Source organism: Tachypleus tridentatus, chromosome 2, assembly GCF_004210375.1.
Source record: "Tachypleus tridentatus isolate NWPU-2018 chromosome 2, ASM421037v1, whole genome shotgun sequence".
In the NCBI taxonomy this organism is placed as follows: Eukaryota; Metazoa; Arthropoda; class Merostomata; order Xiphosura; family Limulidae; genus Tachypleus; species Tachypleus tridentatus.
In genome coordinates this window covers 50,492,814-50,515,245 of record NC_134826.1, presented here as the reverse complement: position 1 = coordinate 50,515,245, position 22,432 = coordinate 50,492,814, and the positions used below count along the sequence as shown (strand labels likewise).

General features: G+C 35.2%; 1 protein-coding gene and 1 long non-coding RNA gene across 8 annotated transcripts in view; one reads left to right on the top strand and one right to left on the bottom strand.

Moving 5' to 3' along the window:
- LOC143243775 (uncharacterized) overlaps positions 1-22,432 on the top strand; it is a 65,842-nt gene that overhangs the window by 10,281 nt on the left and 33,129 nt on the right. The gene's annotated exons all lie outside the window — the stretch shown is intronic.
- LOC143243769 (clotting factor B-like) lies at positions 1,246-19,791 on the bottom strand. 2 transcript variants are annotated; one of them, XM_076487387.1, is made up of 6 exons: positions 19,651-19,791; positions 13,818-14,083; positions 13,059-13,159; positions 5,408-5,667; positions 3,366-3,532; positions 1,246-1,830 (listed from the first exon to the last, which is right to left on the bottom strand). In XM_076487387.1, the coding sequence occupies exons 1-6, from the start codon at positions 19,739-19,741 to the stop codon at positions 1,651-1,653; spliced, it is 1,065 nt and encodes a 354-aa protein (XP_076343502.1). In that variant the 5' UTR covers positions 19,742-19,791; the 3' UTR covers positions 1,246-1,650. The 2 variants fall into 2 exon arrangements, with proteins under 2 accessions (XP_076343502.1, XP_076343503.1); XM_076487388.1 differs by lacking the exon at positions 19,651-19,791 and adding an exon at positions 16,604-16,741.

Here is a 22,432-nt window from a genome sequence, read left to right as displayed (position 1 = left end):
AGGTTTGATTTAAGTGATGTAAAAGACAATAGTTCAGCAAAAAAAAATCAGAACAAAAGATGTGAGAGAGACCGAATAAAACTAGAGACGTGAAGAAAGAAAGAAATATGCTACCAATAAGGGAAAAACAAAACAAAAAACAACTAAATAAACATGTTATTCAGTACTAGTACAGTTTGTTCTGTTTTCTTTCGCATGAATTTATTTCTGATAGACATAAGTGGAAGATAAATAAAATTGATGAGTATAGGAGAAGAAACAAAGTGTGAGATCATCTGAAACACATCCTTTCCTTTCCATCAAGTCAGAATATACTGCTAATCACCTCTCTATCACTCGTGATGACGCCAAACCTACTTGAAGTAAACACGAATCTTAGGATGACTGGTATGGGTAGTAACACTTTTACTAACAAAGCAGAGTACAACGTTTCGACCTTCTTAGGTCATCTTCAGAAGGTCGAAACATTGTTCTCTGCTTTATTAGTAAAAGTGTTAATACCCATACCAGCCGTCCTGAGAAACATTTTTACCTCTCTGTTATCTCTCTTTAGATCGCAATAAGTTCCTTGTTGTTTAGGTTAGACAATTCAATTAGAATTCGAAGAAACAACAAACAGGTACATTAGATTAATTGAGTAGATTACCAATATCTGTATTGGTAATATTATCCGTAAACAACTTGATATTAATTTTATCAGTTGTTTTCCAGTACCACAAAGAAAGAAGTTTGAAATTTTAATAGTATTAACGTTACATGTATCCAAATTAGAAATACATATTATCAGAAAATACAATGGGTATATTAAATGTATCCGGTATACAGATTTTCATTTGGAATGGTTTGCTTGTTTTTCTGTTGTTTTTTCTAATCTCGAGCAAAGCCACACGAGGGCTATTTGTGTTAGCTGTCCTTAATTTCGAAGTGACAGATTAGGGAAAATACAACTGGTTGACACCTCTCATTACCAACTTTATAACTACTCTTTTACCAACAAAATGTAGGATTCACCATCATATTATAATGCTTCCACGGCTTAAAACACGAGTTTGATGAAAAGAATCGGATTCGCGACCCGCAAGTTGCTAGTCGAGCACCCAAACCACAAGGCTGTGCTAGGCCTAAACAGGAACGATATCGTAAGTTTAATATTATGAATATTAAAAGATATATACCGTGTATCGAAAAGGACGTTCTAGTATTATATCCAGTAAATTAAATATATTTTACTATTAGGCAGAGTACCTGTTTCTTTAAAACCCAAGTTAACGTCTATCATTTATTTGTCAAACACAACTCGAAATATATCTCTTACATTTATTTATTTTACAACTAAATATTAACAAAATATAAATCATACAACGTATTAATACTAATTTCAAGCGATATGTACGTATAGAATATACAATTTTTGTTCTGTAAATGCTTGTTATAATATTTGATTTTTAGGGTATAAGAAAAATACTATATTATTTGGAAATAACATACTTTCGACGATTAGTTAAGCTTGGTATTTTAGTATCAACTTAACCAATGTTAACTATTTATATTTCAACTTTAACATACTGTACACGAATTTCATACAATGTACTTTAATTGATCTAAACATAAATCAATAAAATTGTGGAACCATATTTGTAGGACTGTTCTCTAAGATCTGTTGGAAGCTAGCTGTCCAATGCTCTTTTCTAGCCAGTCCATGAAATAGGATACGCGCGTGTATATTCCTGGGTAGTTTGGATCGGCACATCGATAGCCAAATGAAACAATTCCTACAACCACCCATCTTTCATCGTCTTCCTGTATCATGAGTGGTCCACCCGAGTCTCCCTACATAATAATCATTATATACACGTTTATACAGATGCTATACTTGAACAGTTGAATAATATTCGTAAACGAAGATAACATCTTGTGGCTTGGAGAACATTAATATTTATTGTGTGATTTTCAACTTCAAAGCTGCAATTTGCGCCCTGTTTAATACGAAAAGTCATACGTATATTTTAGTTAATGCTTGGTTTATGCCATAAAAACGTTTATTTCTAAGACTTATTTTCATGTACGAGTACAAGTTGTATCTGAGTGTACTGTGGTTACTAATTAATATTAATTTTAAAAAATAATTATAAAAGACGGATGTACTAAAGGTACTTGGATGACATAACTAAGAAACAGATGTACTAAAGGTACTGAGGTAAAGTAATTCTAAGAAACAGATGTACCAAAGGTACTGAGATAAAATAATTCTAAGAAACAGATGTACCAAAGATACTGGGATAAAATAATTCTAAGAAACAGATGTACGAAAGATACTGAGATAAAATAATTCTAAGAAACAGATGTACCAAAGATACTGAGATAAAATAATTCTAAGAAACAGATGTCAAAGATACTGGGATAAAATAATTCTAAGAAACAGATGTAGATGTATCAAAGATACTGGTATAAAGTAATTCTAAGAAACAGATGTAGGAAAGATACTGGGAAAAATAATTCTAAGAAACAGATGTACCAAAGATACTGGGATAAAATAATTCTAAGAAACAGATGTATGAAAGAAACTGGGATAAAGTAATTCTAAGAAACAGATGTACCAAAGATATTGGGATAAAGTAATTTTAAGAAACAGATGTACAAAAATACTGGGATAAAGTAATTCTAAGAAACAGATGTAGGAAAGATACTGGGAAAAATAATTCTAAGAAACAGATATACCTTTCGTATCTTTCATACTAGGATAAAGTTATTCTAAGAAACAGATGCACCAAAAACTGGGATAAAGTAATTCTAAGAAACAGATGTACCAAAGATACTGGGATAAAGTAATTTTAAGAAACAGATGTACCAAAGATATTGGGATAAAATAATTCTAAGAAACAGATGTACCAAAGATACTGGGATAAAATAATTCTAAGAAACAGATGTACCAAAGATACTGGGATAAAATAATTCTAAGAAACAGATGTACGAAAGATACTATGATAAAGTAATTCTAAGAAACAGATGCACCAAATATATTGGGATTAAGTAATTCTAAGAAACAGTTGTACCAAATATATTGGGATAAACTAATTCTAAGAAACAGATGTATCAAAGATACTGGGATAAAATAATTCTAAGAAACAGATGTAGGAAAGATAATGGGATAAAAGAATTCTAAGAAATAGATGTATCAAAGATACTGGGAAAAATAATTCTAAGAAACAGATGTAGGAAAGATACTGGGATACAGACGAGGGGAATCAAAACAATCAATATGAGAATAACAGGTATAACATCATGAACTCGCCTGTATCTCAACGGTCACGTACAAAGGTGAGTTAGAAACCAATAATGATTCTGCTGTTATTTAGCAAACACACCTGGCAAGCGTCTTTCCCACCTTCTGGCAGTCCAGCACAGATAAATTCTTTGGTGACGCCTCGATTGAAAGGAGAACGAGGGAAGTGAGAGTAGACTTTATTACAGACTTCAGTAGATACAATAGGAATATCTTTTACTTCTTGGAGAACATCAGCAGTTGGTCCTCCTGTGGAAATAGTTAATGAATTATGAACATGTTACTGTTAAAACTTAGCTTCATCTATACTATGTTTCCAACGTTAACTTTAGTTAATGTATGTGTGTTGCGGTGTCGAATGTATCTTTAAAGAACTAAAGATATTACAGTTTTGTCGAGACTTGGCCTCACAGTATCTAAAGCTCTCTAGTGGTACAGCGGTTTCTGCGGACTCGCACCTCTAAAAACAGGGTTTCGATACCCGTGGTGGGCAGAACACAGGTAACCCATTGTGTAGCTGTGTAGTTCACTACAAACACATGGAGTACATGACGTACCAGGCAACTATTCTGTAAGTACCTTTTCATGTAGACCCGGCATGGCCAGGTGGGTTAAGGCGTTCGACTCGTAATCTGAGGGTCGCGGGTTCGAATCCCGGTCGCATCAAACATGTCGCCCTTTCAGCTGTGGGGGCGTTGTAATGTGACGCTCAATCCCACTATTCGTTGGTAAAATAGTATTCCAACAGTTGGCGGTGGGTGGTAATGACTAGCTGCCTTCCCTCATGTCTTATACTGCTAAATTATGGACAGCTAGCGCACATAGTCCTCCAGCAGCTTTGCGCAAAATTAAAAACACAAACAGAACCTTTTCATGTACTTCAAATGGCCCGGCATGGCCAGGTGGTTAAGGCACCCGACTCGTAATGCGAGGTTTGCGGATTCGAATCTCTGTCACACCAAACATGCTAGCCCTTTCAGCCGTGGGGGCGTTATAACGTTACGGTCAATCCCGCTATTCGTTGGTAAAAGAGCAGCTCAAGAGTTGGCGGTGAATGGTAATGACTAGTTGCCTTCTCTCTAGTCTTACACTGCTAATTAGGGACGGCTAGCGCGGATATCCGTCGTGTAGCTTTGCGCGAATTTTAAAACAAACCAAAACCAAACTATGTACTTCAAACTCGTTTGTTTGTTTATTGAATTTCGACGAAAACAACTCGAGCGATATTTAAGCTAGCCACTCCTAATTTTAATCATAGACCAGATAGAGGAGCTAGTTAAAACCGTCCACTTCCCACGTTTAAGGCTACTCTTTTCAAACGAATGGTAGGATTGACCGTAACTTTACAACGACTCGCGACTGGTAGGGCGAAAATGGCATATTTTGAAATTTGAACCCGTGATCCATCGATTTGGAGTTGATCGCCATAACCATCAGTCCATGGAAGTTTTGTGATGAAATGCAAAAAGTAAGAAAATTCGGTAAGAGCTAAGCAATACAGAAGCACTCTATTCAGAGTTCCAAAACGAGGCAACACCAAGTTCCAGTTAGCACTACCAAATCTCACTCCTGTGTGTGTTCATGAGGATATATTCAGGTTAACCTGAATATGACCTAAGAAGGTCGAAACGTTGTTTTATTCTTTACTTTAATTAAAGTTATAATACCCATACCAGCCGTCTTGCGAATACACTGACACAACCAATCAAAACACTGCCCCTCCTACCCACCCTCTATAAGCACCAGCACTGTTGGCATTATCACATGTGACCCTGAACATGATTTTTCAGATCACTGGTGTCGAGATGGTACGAGAGAAAACCACGAAATATTGATACATTCATTGATTTTTGTCGAACTGAAGTCTATGAACAATATCTGAAAAGAAAATGAAACATTCGTCGAATAACATTCCTTTTCAGTTAACAAGTGACATAACATATTGCGATCAGATAGAAAATATTTTTATTATTTTTAATCACTGATACACAATTATATTAGAAATATTTCAACCAAGCAAGTACTATTTGCTGTTCTCCCTGATTTGTAAATACAGTTAGTGTTCACCGTTTCGAGATGTGATTGTTAACCTTAAGAGAAGATAACACATAACTGAATGTTTACCATAGAAAAGATCTCCATAGCCAAGTAGTGTCGTAAGAATTCCTGTCAAGTTTTGTCGAGCTAGGGTTGGACTTGGCAAGCAAACTGGTGTCACAGCATCGGTAAATGTTACGCTGTTCTTTAGACGTAACAGAGCGATGTCGTTGTAATATCCCCTTGGTCTGAAGCCCTCGTGGACTTTAATCGTTTCCACACTGTGTAACCTTCCTTCTTTGGCGTTTATTTGACCCAAACGAATCTTGTACTGTGACACGCGTTTTCTAAGCGGAAAGAGAAAAAGGTTCCTGATAAATATGACGAATGACCTCGGTGTCTCGTTGTATTACGGTTATATTCCCATAATTCCTGAATTATTGTTGTGATATTTATTCGTATAACTGTTTCATGTCGTTTTTCCGGATTTTATGTATTTCTAACACTAACGGAATCGCAGTGCGAGTTTGTTCGTTTGTAGTTACACACCAAGCTATACAAGGGGCTATCTGTGCTGTGCCCACCATGAGTATCGAAATCCTTTTATAGCGTAATAAAAACACTCGCAGACTTACTTGGGACGGGGCTTTGTAAGAAAATACTATTTTATTGTTTTATATTTTATAGCTGTCTTCACACTGGTCATGAGAAACACTAATAAACAGTCGTCAAACTAATCCTTAGGAACATTCTAGTAAATAGTCGTCAAACTAATCCTGAGATATATTCTAGTAAACAGTCGTCAAACTAATCCTGAGATATATTCTAGTAAACAGTCGTCAAACTAATCCTGAGATATATTCTAGTAAACAGTCGTCAAACTAATCCTGAGATATATTCTAGTAAACAGTCGTCAAACTAATCCTAAGAAACTGGTAAATATTTTCAAACAAATCCTCAAAAACATCCTGGTAAACAGTTTTCAAACTCAAATCGGGTAGGTGGACAGTCTTAGTTTCCTTATGGTGAATAATCAAAATGTTATACATTTATATTATGTTAACCTTGCAGTAAAGTTCGTTAAATTCCCTTTTAAACTTTATAGTCTCACAATGGGTTCTTCGAAGCGAAACGTTCCGACTTGTCTGAGTCGTTGTATGTGATGTATGTGTATGTAGCTTTATTTATATGAGGACATATAAAGCTGGTAAAACAATATAAAGCGTAGCTAGAAGTTCGTTAATTGACGAAAAAAGAACAAATGGACTAGCTAACATAACTACTAGCGAGATGCATAATGGATCAGGTATAATGAAACTTTTCAGCGAAGGAAAATTAGCGGTTTCATGGATAAGTAACTTCCTGAATAACAAATGAATACATCTATTATAAACTTATTTATTTTCTTCTCATATTCTAATCTATTATTGTTTAAATTAGTTTCGTTTGTTTATAATTAAGCACAAAGCTACACAATGGGTCATCTGTGCTCAGTCCACGACGAGTATCGAAACTCAGTTTCTAGCGTTGTAAGTCCGTAGATATACCGCTGTACCACTGGGAGTCAATTAGTTTTATATCTTAGGTAGTTTTTATTTTATAATAGTGTGGGAAATTTCCTAACAAGTGTATTACGCGTTTTTAAGAGTGGCAATTTGTCAACCATTTTTCGCTTATAGAAAATCATTCTTGTTTTCTTTTCTGTTAAAAGGTCAAGCGTGGCTTACAATAAATATGACTCCCAGACTGTGAATACAAAGGTTATGTTTACTGAAAATATATAGAAATGGCATTGGTAACCGCAAGGGAAAAATGTTATGTGCAATGCGTTTTGTCCGAGGCCCGGCATGGCCAGGTGGGTTAAGGCGTTGGACTCGTAATCTGAGGGTCGCGGGTTTGAATCCCCGTCACACCAAACATACTCGTCCTTTCAGCCGTGGGGTCGATATAACGTTACGGTCAGTACCACTATTTGTTGGTAAAAGAGTAGCCCAAGAGTTGGCGGTGGGTGGTGATGACTAGCTGCCTTCCCTCTAGTCTTACACTGCTAAATTAGGGACGGCTAGCAAAGATAGTCCTCGAGTAGCTTTGTGCGAAACTCAAAAGACAAAACAAAACAAAAAGCGTTTTGTTCGATATACGACCTTCTCTGCATATGGAGCCATTTATTTGAATGTTCATCTTTTATCAAGATGTAGCTAGCTCTAGGCTTAAAGGCTCTTGCCGTGTAATACGTTGATATAAGAAGAGTGATGAATTATATTTAATGTAAGAGTACGAACTTTGTTGGTGTGTTTTCTGTTATTTTTTAAAATTTTATATCATATGAAAGTTGTAGTTTGTAATTTTAACACCAGGGTGACATTGGTATACACAAGGTCTTATTTCTCTTAACCAGGGCAACTCTGGTGGTCCTCTGATGGATGTATCGAGCTCGGCATGGCCAGATGGTTAAGGCACTCGACTCGTAATCTGAGGGTTCCAGTTTCGAATCCCCGTCATACCAAACATGCTCGCCCTTTCAGCCGTAACGGTCAATCCCACTATTTGTTAGTAAAAAGTGGCCCAAAAGTTGGCGGTGAGTGGTGGTAACTAGCCGAGTTCCCCTAGTTTTACACTGCTAAATTAGGTATGATTAGCGCAGACATCCCTTGCTTAGTTTTGCGCGAAATTCAAAACAAACACACAAACCATATATGTATCAGGAACCAACTGCAGGAAAAGTAGAATTCATGACAGTTGTATCATCTAGTTCGACTGTTGCTGTTCCTAGTTCCCCAGAGTTTACACGCGTAGTTTGAGGAACGTTAACTGGAACAGAGGAGTCCATTCATTTTGTTTTTGAGTTTATGTTACGAGAAAACGATTAAAGATTCATGAACATAACCTATACTTATGTTGTTAAATATAGGAACTTTAAATAAAAGTAACCAGTGGTTGTTATTAAATAAAAATCAACATTTCACTAATTTAATTTGTATTTCTAAATTAATATCTTAAATTGTATCGTTATTACTTCCAAAGCATATTGAATTTCTTTTAGCCACAGCATAGCAGCTCATAAAACACTTATTATTTTTTATCTTTTCAAGTACAAACTTTTTTTCTCGTGGCTCTGTCATCTCTACACTGGTTTGAGATCTAACTGCAATTTTAGACTCAGGAGGTCAAACCCTTTTGATTGACATATTTAACCATCAACAAAATCTCATAGATTAATGTACTCCAATCGTGCCTAATGTAGTTTCAATTTGAGGATAAGCTGATAGAGAACCTGGGAAGTACTGAAATTAAATCGAGTATACGCACGCCTCAAGCTTCATATTGGTGGTGCACAAAAATATACCTAACACGTTTGTTTGTTTGTTTGTTTGTTTTAATTTCGCGCATAGCTAAACGAGGGTTATCTGCGCTAGCCGTCCCTAATTTAGCAGTGTAAGGTAAGAGGAAAGGCAGCTACTCATCACCACTCACCGCCAACTCTTGGGCTACTCTTTTACCAACGCATAGTGGGATTTACCGTAACATAATAACGCCTCCACGGCTGAAAGGGTGAGCATGTTTGGTGCAACGGGGATTCGAACCCGCGACTCACAGATTACGAGTCGAACGCCTTAACCCACCTGACCATACCGGGCCTATAGCTAATAAAAGGGGAAAAGAGAGAGAGAGAAAAAAAGGTCTCATAGATTAATTAGCCTTAAACCTGTCTAAAAAAAATTTAAGTGGCGTGACTACTGAGAATAGTGGAAGTCTACAGATTTACAACGCTAAAATCAGGGGTACGATTTCCCTGTATAAGCACAGCAGATTGATAGCCCTATGTGGATTTGCTGTATAAACTTCCTATTTTTAATTCTTCTATCTTTATTAGCCTTACAATAGTGCTTTTATATAGTTTATTATCTACATATGATTTTCGACATTGTGTTTTATTATTATTATTATTATGTATGTTGGTAATTTCAACCTAAACGACATCTTATACCACACATGTCCTTGTGGTCTATTCATAGACACCTAAGGTTTAGGTATGCCTAATATTAATTTAAAACGGCTGATCAGAGAAATAGTAACTAGTGAATGGTTTTTATAAGATGTTTATTTGGAGAGAAGAAGAGAAGGAGGGGGTGCAATAAAAGGTTTGGAGGTAAAAGAAATGAGGACTTTGGAGTTACAACTGGCAAGCTTTTGTTTTGGTTTTTATAAACGCTAAATCCTGATATCGTGAATGAAGGCAGAACTCTTTAATGTGGATATGATCTCCATGCCAACCTCGTTAACAAATACCTGGAAACCAAATAACGCCTTTCGCTTATCGTTTATATGCGTTAATCGAATAATAGGACTGACTGACATGGTGATTCAGACCGGGTGATGCTTAGATGCTAGTCTCTTCGGACTTTGAATTTTAGGATACATGGTTTGCAACCTGCTACAAAGAAAAATACACACGTCGTACTGGTCGTGCTGTAACAATAAATGTCTAATCCAACTATTCGGTCAGACCGTAATTGACGATTAATACTATACGTTAGTTATATCCATTCTAGTCTATTAAGGCAAAATTAGAAAAGACTATCCGAGGCTAGTTCTTTGTGTTGCTTTGCACAAAGAATTCTGACACAAATATGCAAATAAAGTTTACTATAGTTACAGGCGCCCTCAAACTAACGACGCTGGATAATTATGTTTCCTCTTTTAATGATTTTGACGGGAATTATTTAAGAGATCGAGAACTGAATAATGGATCTTTTGTTTATGTTAATAAGCTGTTTCGGTTAAAGTTTTTGTTTTGAATTTCGCACAAATCTACTCGAGGGCTATCTACGTTAGCTGTCCTAGTTTAGCAGTGTAAGACTAGAGGGAAGGCAGCTAGACATCACCACCCACTGCCAACTCTTGGGCTACTCTTTTATGAACAAATAATGGGATTGACCGTCACATTATAATGCCCCCACGGCTAAAGGGATGAGCATGTTTGGTGCAACGGGGATTCGAACCCATGACCCTCATATTACGAGTCGAGCGCCCTAATGACTTGGTCATGTTAGGTCCTACATAGAGTAAAAAATTCGAAATGGCTCCCCGTGAGGGGAGCGTGTGTGTGTTTTCTTATAGCAAAGCCACATGGGGCTATCTGCTGAGCCCACCGAGGGGAATCGAACCCCTGATTTTAGCGTTGTAAATCCGGAGACTTACCGCTGTAGTAGCGGGGGACATGAGAAGTAACAAATGTGATCTTTATAACAGTTTTTATTAATTCATTTCTAAAAATTTGGCAGTTTTTGGCATTTAAATCTCAGGTTTTAAAGTAATATATGGTAAGTTTAACCAGCGTTATCAGACAAATTTACAATAATGATTTGTGTTAATTAATTATCATATACAGCTAAACACTCTAAAGAAATTCTTAAACTTGTAAAGATTATTACAATTGTCAGAGGAACCCTGAGAGTGTCACTGAAGGGTGAGTAGGAAAGTACGGTCTTGAAGAAGTGCTCGAGGTCTTGAGTTGATGTCTTTATACAGGATATGGCCTAAAGCCCTTTGGCCACTTTACATATCTCTACATAAGAAATGCTGTTGAAAGCAGGCAGAAGTAACATAACCTGAGGACTGTGGACGACTTCACGTCGGATCGCATCTTTCGGCAAGGATTGTGATTGATTAACATCCGGGTGATCACGTATATTAAGAAGGCCTCATAACCAGTAACCTGTCAGGTTTTGATCTTTATTATTTGAATAATTGTGTAAATTGTGGCTACACTTACTTCCCCTTCGCGGCGACATTTACCAGCTATTTTCTGTCACATCAGCGTGTCTCTCGTGCTGATAAAAAGGTTAATCACCTTCTTTTGTTTTACGATATCTTAGCTGTGGCATTTTAAAGTGGTCAAATGATCTTATGACCACTGGGTACACCATAAAAGAAATATACAAAGTGCGTGTTTAACCAAATTAGACCTTGAAAAAAGATACAAAGTAAATAACGTTTCAGAAACATGTTTCAATATCAACTAACTCGAAAAGAAACAAATGTCAACAATCTTTGACCAATACGGTCTTCGATAGCATAACGTAAAGAAATATCTGCAGGTAACTCGTTCAACTAAGCTTAGAATTTCTGGTCTATTCGAGAATTTTTACCCATAATTCATTGTAGTAATGTGATATTGACTTTTAGGTGCGTTTCATCTATCTCCTGCTTCCTTCTGATAGTTCAGCAGTTAGACTGAGACTTACAAAGCTAAAATTCTAAGTCTAATCCTTTCAGTGGACACAGAGAAGATAACCCATTTTCCAATTTTACTCTTAATAAGAACACGTTTTAAAAGACATTGAAGTGTTATTTAAATACCAGTAGCAAAGAGAATTTAAATTCCAAATTGAATAATAATAATAGATAAAACAAACAACACACGTTTACAGTTAGGATGTGTTTTGAAAACTGTTACAAGTACTTGTCATAATCAAAGGTTAGTAGGATCTATATATATCTGGGTTACGCGTAAATAATTCGGCGTATTTATAAAGAAATTTCTGTTGCACTGTAATATGTTATTTATTGTTTCGGATAACGTTAGGCTTATTGTGGTAATCACGTGGCTTCGTATTCATACTCATGTTGAAGAATCTCGTGTTATGATTTATGAATACAATGCAAGGATTATAGTAACTTACGTAATTACTTCTACCTATTATTAGGTCCACACAGCCTTAAGAAGTTTACAACTGACTCAACGCTGGTAGGAAAGTTATGATGTTCTGTTTCATTACACTGTTTTCACATTCTTTAGAGAAAAATACCGAGACAGTATTAGGAAGGTGGACAACTTATTTCCTAGTATAAAACGACGAATGGGGAAGATTAATGCATTAACTACACCCGTTTATTGTGAAGCCTTTCGGTGCCTTAACTGTAGTTACAAACTCACGACACTGAAAATCGGTTTCAACACCCATAATGGGTAGAGCGTATATGGCCCATAGTTTGTGCCTAAATGCAGCCAAAACATATAATGAAAATGATACTGCGATTCAACACTTTACAATTTACAGTTTCGACATCGCTAAAAAGCGACCTGTCTCTAAAGGCAGATGACCGTGACCTAGTGATAAGTGTGATGGACAGTTGATCTGATTTTTCAAAATCGTGTCCTGTTTCCGCTAAAAATGTATATATTACACGTTTAATATCAAACTGAAATTCCACTCTACACGCACTGGCAAGAGTTGATCGTAGATAATGTTCGCTGGTTGCTTTCTTTCTAGTCAAAGCTACCCGGCAGGGCCAGGTGGGTAGGGCGCTCGACTCGTAATTTGAGGGTTCCAGGTTCGAATCTCCATCCCAAGAACGATGCTCGCTCTTTCAGCCGTAAGGGCGGTATAATGTTATCATCAGTCTCACTATTCGTTGGTAAAAGGGTAGTCCAAGAGTTAAGAGTGAGTGGTGATAACTAGCTGCCTTCTCTCTAATCTTACATTGCTAAAATAGGGACGGCTAGCGCAGATAGCCCTCGTACAGCTTTGCACAAAATTCAAAAACAGACAAGCTAGTCAAGTCACTTCAAAATTAGAGATGGCAACGGTAGGCAGTCCTCGGTTAGTTTTACGCGAATTTTAACAAATAAACTAATGCTAGAACTTACCACCTCACAAAAGTGTCGAAACTAATTATATTCACTTGTTTTTTATGTGTGTAATATTAAAAAAACAAAACCAATAATTCGTACCTGATACCAGCAAAGCAGTGGGCTGCTGAAACCACATGTCTTTCGTCGATTAAAAATCCACCACAAAGGAATCGATTTGTTCCTGAAATCAAGATTGAGGCCTGTCCGAAAAGAAATCAGAAGTTGTTTCCAATAACGCTGGTTCCTCAGTACAATAATAAAATTAAATGACTAAATCTATAATATCAAAACGCAAAACAAAAACAAACATTCAATAGATGACAAACTTCGGGAAATAACGAAGTGACAAAACTCGTAACGACCTTTGTTAACCTGAAATTGACCTAAGAAGGTCGAAAAGTTGTTTTGTAATTAACGTTTTATTATCCATTTCAGCCGTCTTTAGAATACAAAATAACAGAATGTGTTTGATGTAATCGAGCTGGAATCCACCACATTTCGTTGGACTTGTTAGGACTTGTTTTATATTTCTGAAGTACTAAATAATCCACAATATTCTATCCACAATAGAGAAAAGTTAAATAAAAATTAGTTATTAAATGTTCATTAATTAGTTATTTAAATGGATGAAGTAGCAGCTTCCACTACAAAATGTTAAGATTCTCTTAGCTTTTCTTAAGCGAATTGATGCGAAAATGTATCCGTTCTCTTTCTGAGTTCTTACCATCCAACCCCCCGCTAGTACAGCAGTATGTCTATGGATTTACAACACTAAAATCAGGGGTTCGATTCCTATCGGTGGGCTCAGCAGATAACCCAATGTGGCTTTGCTATAAGAAAACACACATATACTCTTACCATCCAAGGCCAGGCTCCCTTTATAGCAGGTTCTCCTCCGACAGCTGACTGCGTGCTCAGAACCCGGTGATTTGTGTTTGTTTCGGTTGACAAGACTTGTCTTCGCTTCCTGTTATGCAGTCCGAGAGATGGCGCTAACAGTCCAGGAATATACGGTATTGTATCAGAATTGTTCTTTTCCGCCACTAAAGACAGCTTTCCAATGCGATGTAGATTGTTGATGTAACGGGACGAGATTTTGATTCCTTTTTTTTTTAATCCACATACTTTAAGGAGAATAAAATGAGAAGAGTATGAAAATGAGTTTTAACATAAAAACAAAGTTGGCCAAATCCGTATTATCTGACTACAAAAAAAACACCTTATTCCGAAATCTAATTAGTTTTACACTTTCACATACTAAGTTATGTCATAATTTTTTGCCCTGCAATGGCTGAGCAATAATTTTGCAGGGTTAAAAATTGAGTTTTGATACCCGTTGTGAATAAAGAAGGAAAGGCCATTGTTTTAAAATCGCGCTTACCAACAATCAAACATTTTAACTTATTAACTATAAATGCATTATGTTTATTAACTGCTGTTAAATCACTATGCAGAAAGTAAAATAATATAAAAACATGACACGTAAAAATCTGAGTGACAATTTTTCGACCCATCTATTGTAAAAGGCGTGGTGGGTATATATGTGTGTGTGTGTGTGTGTACCCACACGTATACGTGTTGTCTGAAATTTACTTTCTGAGTATTAGTAATATATATATTAATGTAAATAAATGGGTGTGTTGGGTTAAGGATTCTTCCAAGGGAGTTGTCTGTGACTTGTTGGTGATAAATTTAACAATAAACGAACAGCACACACTACACTTTTTTTTTTTTTAATATATATATTCGAAACAATTTAAATGTATGTACAAAGGTTTTTACACCATGTATGTTATAGTTTCATCTTAAATACTAGACAGTTCTCTTCTTGTTGTTAAAAGTCCACTCAGACCAATTCATATGCTTTAGAATTCACTTGGCAAGCCAAACTATTTTTTTCTATTTTTAATCTTAAACACCATAAGTGTATAATTCACTTATTCCATTTACTTCTCTCTGTATCTTTTGTTTTTCATTTATCACAACTGTATTCATGTATTATTAGTTAATATTGCCTCGTGACTTGCCGCAGTTGTATCCTAAACTTCTGATACTGGTCTCCTTTTTCGTATTTAGGCCTACTTCCAATAAACGTCTGTTTTTCACATATTGGCATACTTCCAAAAAGAAAACGTCTGCTTTCTGTTAAAGTCTACACAAGCAGGTGCAATTGCTTTAGAACAACCTTTGACAAGAGAAATTATTCTCTTAAAATGTCATTAAACTGTTAATTTCAATTTAATATATCAACCGTTTGGCTATTCACTCCTAACACTGTTAACTTTATATTTTCTAATTTTCTCTGATCGAAACTCTCTTTCACGCCGCTTTAGTTTTAGCTCTCTTCCCAATCTTTTTTTTCATCTGCTGGCCACTATTTATACCTCTAACACTAAGACCTTCTATAAATCTCTATATCCTCGACATTAATAGATTGGATGCGACGTTCAACAGCCTAGTCATCAATAACTTACAAACACAATTGCCAACAATCGTCTGCTTTTAACTCTCTTATTAGTAAAAAAAAGAAACCAAAAGTCATTAAATATTCACTCACAAATTAAATGAATTAATAATACCTGCACTATACAGTCTCTTTTGTCTAACGCGTGGATGTAGCTTCGGTTATATATGAGGGTGTGTGAAGTTAATAAACCAATAGTTTGATACTTATTTGTACTATTTTCATTAGTTTTATACCTTAGATCTTATTTTATTTTATGAGAAATTTCTTTTATAAACATGTTTTATGTAATTAGAAGTTAAACTGTTTCCTTTTCTTCCGTTGCAAAAAACTATTTTTACCTCGTTTGTGTTAAAGGACAAAGCGTGGCCTAGCTACTAGTATGGTGCCTAAACTGTAAACCCAAATATTCGCGTTTCGGCCCAGGCATTGCCACGAAAACGAGTGTTCACTTTGTGGTTGTGGGTTCGTTATAAGAATAACAGTAAAATTTCACTAACTGCTCAAACAAGAGTAGCCTAAGAGTTGGCGCTGGGCGCTGTTGACAATGAGCTGCAGTTCTAGTGGTCAAAAGTAGAGACTTAAATGCGTAGTGTATCTTTGTTTACGCTGAAACCAAGTTTCGGAAATTTGTGGTTTTGTATCAACTTTATTTCAAAGTTTTTTTTGTATTCTTTAATTCACGTGAAATATTGTTTCATTTTCACTGACACGTGAACAAGTTCGTAAAATCGAAGACATAAGGGTAAAAACTTAGTGCATGAAGGTAATGCGTAATACGAGATTTTGTTCTCCAGTCTGTTTCTTTTTCTTATAAACAAAGCAGTGAGCTATTCGGGTTTCCTCTAAGTTTTGTATAAATTTTCCTGATTTGGCATTGCCTGTAAGATATGGAAATTAATCATTCAAAAGGATAAAAAAACAAAACAAATGCGATTGTAATTCCTTAGCCTTGGCATTAAAATAATTACCAGGATAAGTAGATGATAATTTGTTTTACCATGGTAACAAATCATGGAATTTATTCCAGGAAGTACAGGTATAAAATCCGTTTACTGTTCTAAGATAATCTCGTGTATAACATGGGTCTTACTTATCAATTCCATTGTTGAATAAATAAAGTAAAAGCTGGCTGAAATAAACATGTTATATTAATAGAGCGGGGGAAATTGTATCTTACCTGCTGGTCGGATCCTTCCCAACCTGCTACCGGTTTTCCCGGGGGCTGAAGTGGGTTGTCGAAAGTTGTTAACGTTCCTCTGAGAACAACAAACAACTGGCACTATCTTTGCCCAGTAGCATATTTTGGGAAATACGCCGTTTTAAGCTGTTCCAGGGCAGCAGGACAGTCGTTAATTGCAAAGCATCTTCCACGTTGACCGTTGTTCAGACGACAAGACCTTTGAGGTTGGCGTTTGAACTGAAAATTCCTTCTTTGGGAATTTCTAATTACCTGTGCTGTTTTAGTACGCAGGTAGTCGTATTAGTATTTGTTATCGTGTTTTTTTTTTCAAGTTAAACATTGAAAACATAAATAACTCTACACTTCTTAACTAACTACACAAAACACACGAGAAACTAAATTACAATTGAAATAGCAAAGAAATTCCTATGCATTATTGCTACCTATGAAAGTTCCTGGTAAGGTTTGTTCATTCTGTGGCGTTGTTCAGTTTGTACTCTAAACGAGAGTTCACATTAGTGACGTAATGTTTTGTAGCGTGGACATGAATAACTCTTCTACATGCGTCTTCAAATTTCCAAAATAAGTTAAGCTTTATTCAAGCAAAAAGACATTTAACAGTGGGTCCCACGTGACGGCAGTACGATTACACATACACTTACAACGCTATATTCCGGGGTTCAATTTTCCACGGTGGACACAGAAGACAGCCTAAATTGGCTTTGAGCTAAAGCAAAACAAACAAATGGCTAACTCGACATATCCCGTACCACTGCACAGATAAATAAGTGTGGGTACAACAGACGAGTATTTACACTTATTAACAGTGAGACAAGAGTACCATGACGTCACAGCATTGACAGATAAACGCTTTATACGATTTCAGATAACTTGTTCTATATTTTAACCTCCAAAGGAGCTTCACATTGATAAAATAAAATTTGATTCTATATAAAATAATTGTTTGTTTTCAAGCACAAAGCTACACAATGGGTATTCCCAGTACAAGTATCGAAACCTGTTTTTCAGCGTTATAAGTCTGTAGGCTTACCATAAAAGTCCTCAACTGGCACAGCGGTATGTCTGCGAACTCACTCTGCTTGGAACCGAGTTTCGATACCCATGGTGTGCGGAGAAAAGAAAGCCCATTGCGTATCTTTGTGCTTAAATCCAAACAAACAAAGCTTATCTTAAAACAATAAAAAAATATTATTTGTAACAACGGGTTGGTGTGAAAATTATAATATGTAAACAAGAAGGAATTCTTAATAGCCGCGTAACTTGAAATTCTTTAAGGCAGGATAATAGTAAATTAATCTACGAGGCCCTTTTCTCGTTTTGTATTAGCTATGTTTTTGTGCGCCAGCAATACCAAACGTATATTTGATTTAGTTTTATTACTCACCAAGATCTCTATCAGTCTGTCTTTTAATTGAGATCGTTTTAGGCAGAATTTGATTAAATTAATTTATGATGTTTTGGGCGTAATCAAATACATCAGTCAAAAGGGTTTGATCTTCTGATTCCAAAACTGTAATTATATATTAAATCGGTGAAGACATTGCGAAGCTTTGAACTAAAAGTTTGTACTTAAAAAACAAAACAAAATACTTAGAGACATTTTATAAGCCGTCTTGCCGCGGCTAAAAGCGAGGCTCGAAGAACGTTGTGTTAAACTATAAGAAAGCTTACTTTAGTTGGATTAAATAAACCCTACAATATATCTGAAGAGTAGTCTTCAGTGAAACCACGATTGGATGTTTTTGTCAACAGCAAAATCAAGACCGAGACGTGTTTTTCTTTTTGTTATTTGTCACGTGGCTGCAGTAAAGAAAGACTAAGTCAGTTTACCCGGACTTTAGCAATGTGAACCCTCAAACCCAAAACAAAAGAGGAGACGAAATATCTAATATAACTTGCATTAATATATATATATATATATATATATCAAAATAAAAGAAACTAACTTAAAGATAGCTTAAAAACATGTACGAAACATGTATTTTCCTCAAAGAGAGTTAAAGATTCGAAGTAAACAAAAACTTCCTCACAGTTAAAAATCTTGTTTCTAATTGTTGTTTGTTATTAAGCACAAAGCTGCACAAAGGGCTATCTGTGTTCTGCTCACCACGGGTATCGAAACCCGGTTTCTAGCAGTATAAGTCCACAGACATGTCACTGATGGGGGAGCCTGGTTTCTAAAACCGTTGTGAGAAGAATACAGACAGTCTACTGTGTAGCTTTATGCTTAACGGTTTGAAACTCAAAGTAGCCAATAATATATAATTAGACATAGTGCACCTTCCATTGGTATTATTGACATTCCGAAACACTCCAGCAGGACATAATTGTTTGTCTTTTTTAAACTAATTTAATTTTTCTATGACTTTGAGATCCTGTATAATGTAGTGATAGCAAAACTGATAGTTAAAGTACTCCAAATACCGTAATCCCACTATTTCCGGTCTTTAATGTATCATTCATTACACGTAAAGAACGTAGAAGAAAGTATATTCTATATCCAATGTTCAACCAATCAGAAGTCAGCTTACAGATTCATTTGTCTTTCATCTTTTCCTTGAGGGATTGAACTGACCAATGAAACTCAAATAAAATGATCATTACCTTGATAATCCCCGAGATTAATGCAATAACCTTCGTTGTTTCTTGGGTAACAAACTAATGGAAAACAGGGACACCATTAAATGCACGTATAAAAGACATGTTTCTTAAGTGTTTTACCTCTCTAATACACTATAATATAATTCTGTAGCAAGGTCTAATTAACATCAATTCAGGGCGAGAATGAATATATTTTGCTCGTTTAAAGAAAAACACTATTCCGGTATCAATGAGACGTTTAATTACCTGTGTGTGTTGGGAATGTTTAACATGATGTGTAATGCCATTACAATAACTAAAACAGTCATATAGAAATAACTTGTGAACTGATGGTATCTTGCACGATAAGACCATGCACTTTTATTCAAGTGAAATGTTTTTCCTCTTTCCATAGCAAAAATATTAGGAAAATAAAAACTCACCCTGAGTCAGAGCTATCAGCAATAAGCATAGTCCTAGAAAACACCAGTGATAAGTTTTAGAAACGATAATTATTTTACTGAGTCTCACCATCGGAAAGCCTGAAAGTGTTATCTGTAAATAACAAGTTTTAGTTACAACTGTCGGTATTTGTACGATGACAGTGACGTCATTTGTCGAATAAACGTCAGATTAAAACAAGTTCTACAGATATGTTAGCCAAGAAATTAGTAGAAAAGACACAGATGAAGTTCGTTCAAGGTCGTAGTTCTTGGGTAAATATACACTCTCCGTCGAAAAAGATTCACTGCCGTATAAAAAAATTTCATAGTTTAACCTTTAAACTAAGGTGCTTTTTTTCTTTAGTTTTTGGCGAGTAGAGTTATAAAATCCTGTTTGCAATAATTACATTAGACCGAGCCATATGATTCACGTTTGTTTAAATTATTTTATTTGGAAAAAACGTCAGGTATTTCACTTTTTGTACCACAGATAAACTTCTCGCAACGACTAATAACATTTTGACGATAACTCCATTACGTAGTAAAAAAACCTTATGTGTTTTTTTTATTTTTTACCATTTCTGGAAGACAGAGAACATTATTTTAAGAAATTTAGAATATTGTAGGTAAGCGTAAGTGAGCTTTTTTTCCATTTTTTTACGTTTTAGTAAATTCGATGCAGAAAATTTTTATTTTTAAAGTAAAACAAATTAGGCTTCGTGTACTCGTTCAACATAGAATTTGTTTTGGTTTCAGTTACAATAAAACAACACAATAGTCAGAATTCAGTGAAACGATAGAATATTCATTTTGATTTTTAAGTTACTTCAAATAAATTCATATGGATAAAAATCGTTTTAAGCATTGAACATTGAGAAATGGTTATTTTCATGTATTCAAAGACAATGGCTTCATTAAAGTACTTAATCTGGCTATTAGCCGATATGATGTTCTTGGCTAGATGCCAGAGGTTAACGCTAAGACAGTGAAAGTCAGCTTGCTTGGCGTTAAACGTATGCTATAGCGGCATATGTTTGCATAATTTTAACAAAATAGAAATAAAACACATCCGCGAAAGTTATAAGTCATAAAAATTATAAATTAACCGTAACCGTAACAAGAAATGTAAACAATATAACATGGAATAATAGAAAATATTACTCTGTATGTAGACAGTTCGTGTATTTAAACAATATAACATGGAATAATGGAAAATGTTACTCTGTATGTAGACAGTTCGTGTATTTAAACAATATAACATGGAATAATGGAAAATGTTACTCTGTATGTAGACAGTTCGTGTATTTAAACAATATAACATGGAATAATGGAAAATGTTACTCTGCATGTAGACAGTTCGTGTATTTAAACAATATAACATGGAATAATGGAAAATGTTACTCTGTATGTAGACAGTTCGTGTATTTAAACAATATAGCATGGAATAATGGAAAATGTTACTCTGTATGTAGACAGTTCGTGTATTTAAACAATATAGCATGGAATAATGGAAAATGTTACTCTGTATGTAGACAGTTCGTGTATTTTAACAATATAACATGGAATAATGGAAAATGTTACTCTGTATGTAGACAGTTCGTATATTTAAACAATATAGCATGGAATAATGGAAAATGTTACTCTGTATGTAAACAGTTCGTATATTTAAACAATATAGCATGGAATAATGGAAAATGTTACTCTGTATGTAGACAGTTCGTGTATTTAAACAATATAACATGGAATAATGGAAAATGTTACTCTGTATGTAGACAGTTCGTGTATTTAAACAATATAGCATGGAATAATGGAAAATGTTACTCTGTATGTAAACAGTTCGTATATTTAAACAATATAGCATGGAATAATGGAAAATGTTACTCTGTATGTAGACAGTTTGTGTGTAGTTAATTAATGGGAAAGCTGCAGAGCAGGCAATCTCTGTGCTGCTATTAAAGTATGGACCGAACCCTGACTTTTACCATTAAAACCCTGAAACTTACCACTGAGTGAGATAGGATGATCGACAGTAAAATTTTCATATATATATGTAACACTCAAAACAGTTAATTGAAAACAACTTTGTAAGGTACATTGTTATTAATAGGTTAAATGTGATAAGCCTAAAATAATGTTGAGTTACCTTTTATTCCTCGTAACGTAAAATATTGATCATTTTATTTCTGGAGGTTTGTATCAATGAATATAAACAATGTGTTTTAAAACTTCAAAAGCTCGTTGACTGAGATGAATCATAAAAATGTTTGTTTGCGTTCACGTTTCATGAGCAAACATTGACTCCAGTTAACGTTACTTTGTTACTCTGTAATTTAACCACAAATTAATGAGACAATTGTTATAGTTTTATAGAAAGGAAAGTCTTGTAAGACCACCCTATGGAAACGAGTTAATAACTACCGAGAAAGAAAACTGCTTTCATGGAATTATTTTATTTTAAAGTTTGAAGAAAACACGTGCTGGCGCATCGTTCGTGTATAGTTGTTAATTTCAATGACTCATCTGACACCAGTTGTTATATTTCGTCGATTTGTTAAAGAGATGTGAATGTAGTTGTATAACATACCATATTTTACAATTAGTGAACTCTGTTAACTAATATAATGGATAATCGTTAAGCCTAATCGTTTTTAATAACTTTATTATCATAGCTCACGAAGTTTGATATCTTGAAGGAAAAAAATTTATGTTGATTTGTTTAGTATAAACTTGTCCCCTTCCATTGACTCAGCAGTAAGTTTGCAGGCTTAAGACGCTAAAAATC

Coding starts and splice junctions, on each gene's coding strand:
- LOC143243769 (XM_076487387.1), bottom strand. CDS start 19,741: ATGGTGAGACTCAGTAAAATAATTATCGTTTCTAAAACTTATCACTGG. Junction 13,160..13,817: donor AGGGAGCCTGGCCTTGGATG/GTAAGAGTATAT, acceptor CTTTTCGGACAG/GCCTCAATCTTGATTTCAGG. Junction 3,533..5,407: donor CTATGGAGATCTTTTCTATG/GTAAACATTCAG, acceptor CTATTTCCACAG/GAGGACCAACTGCTGATGTT.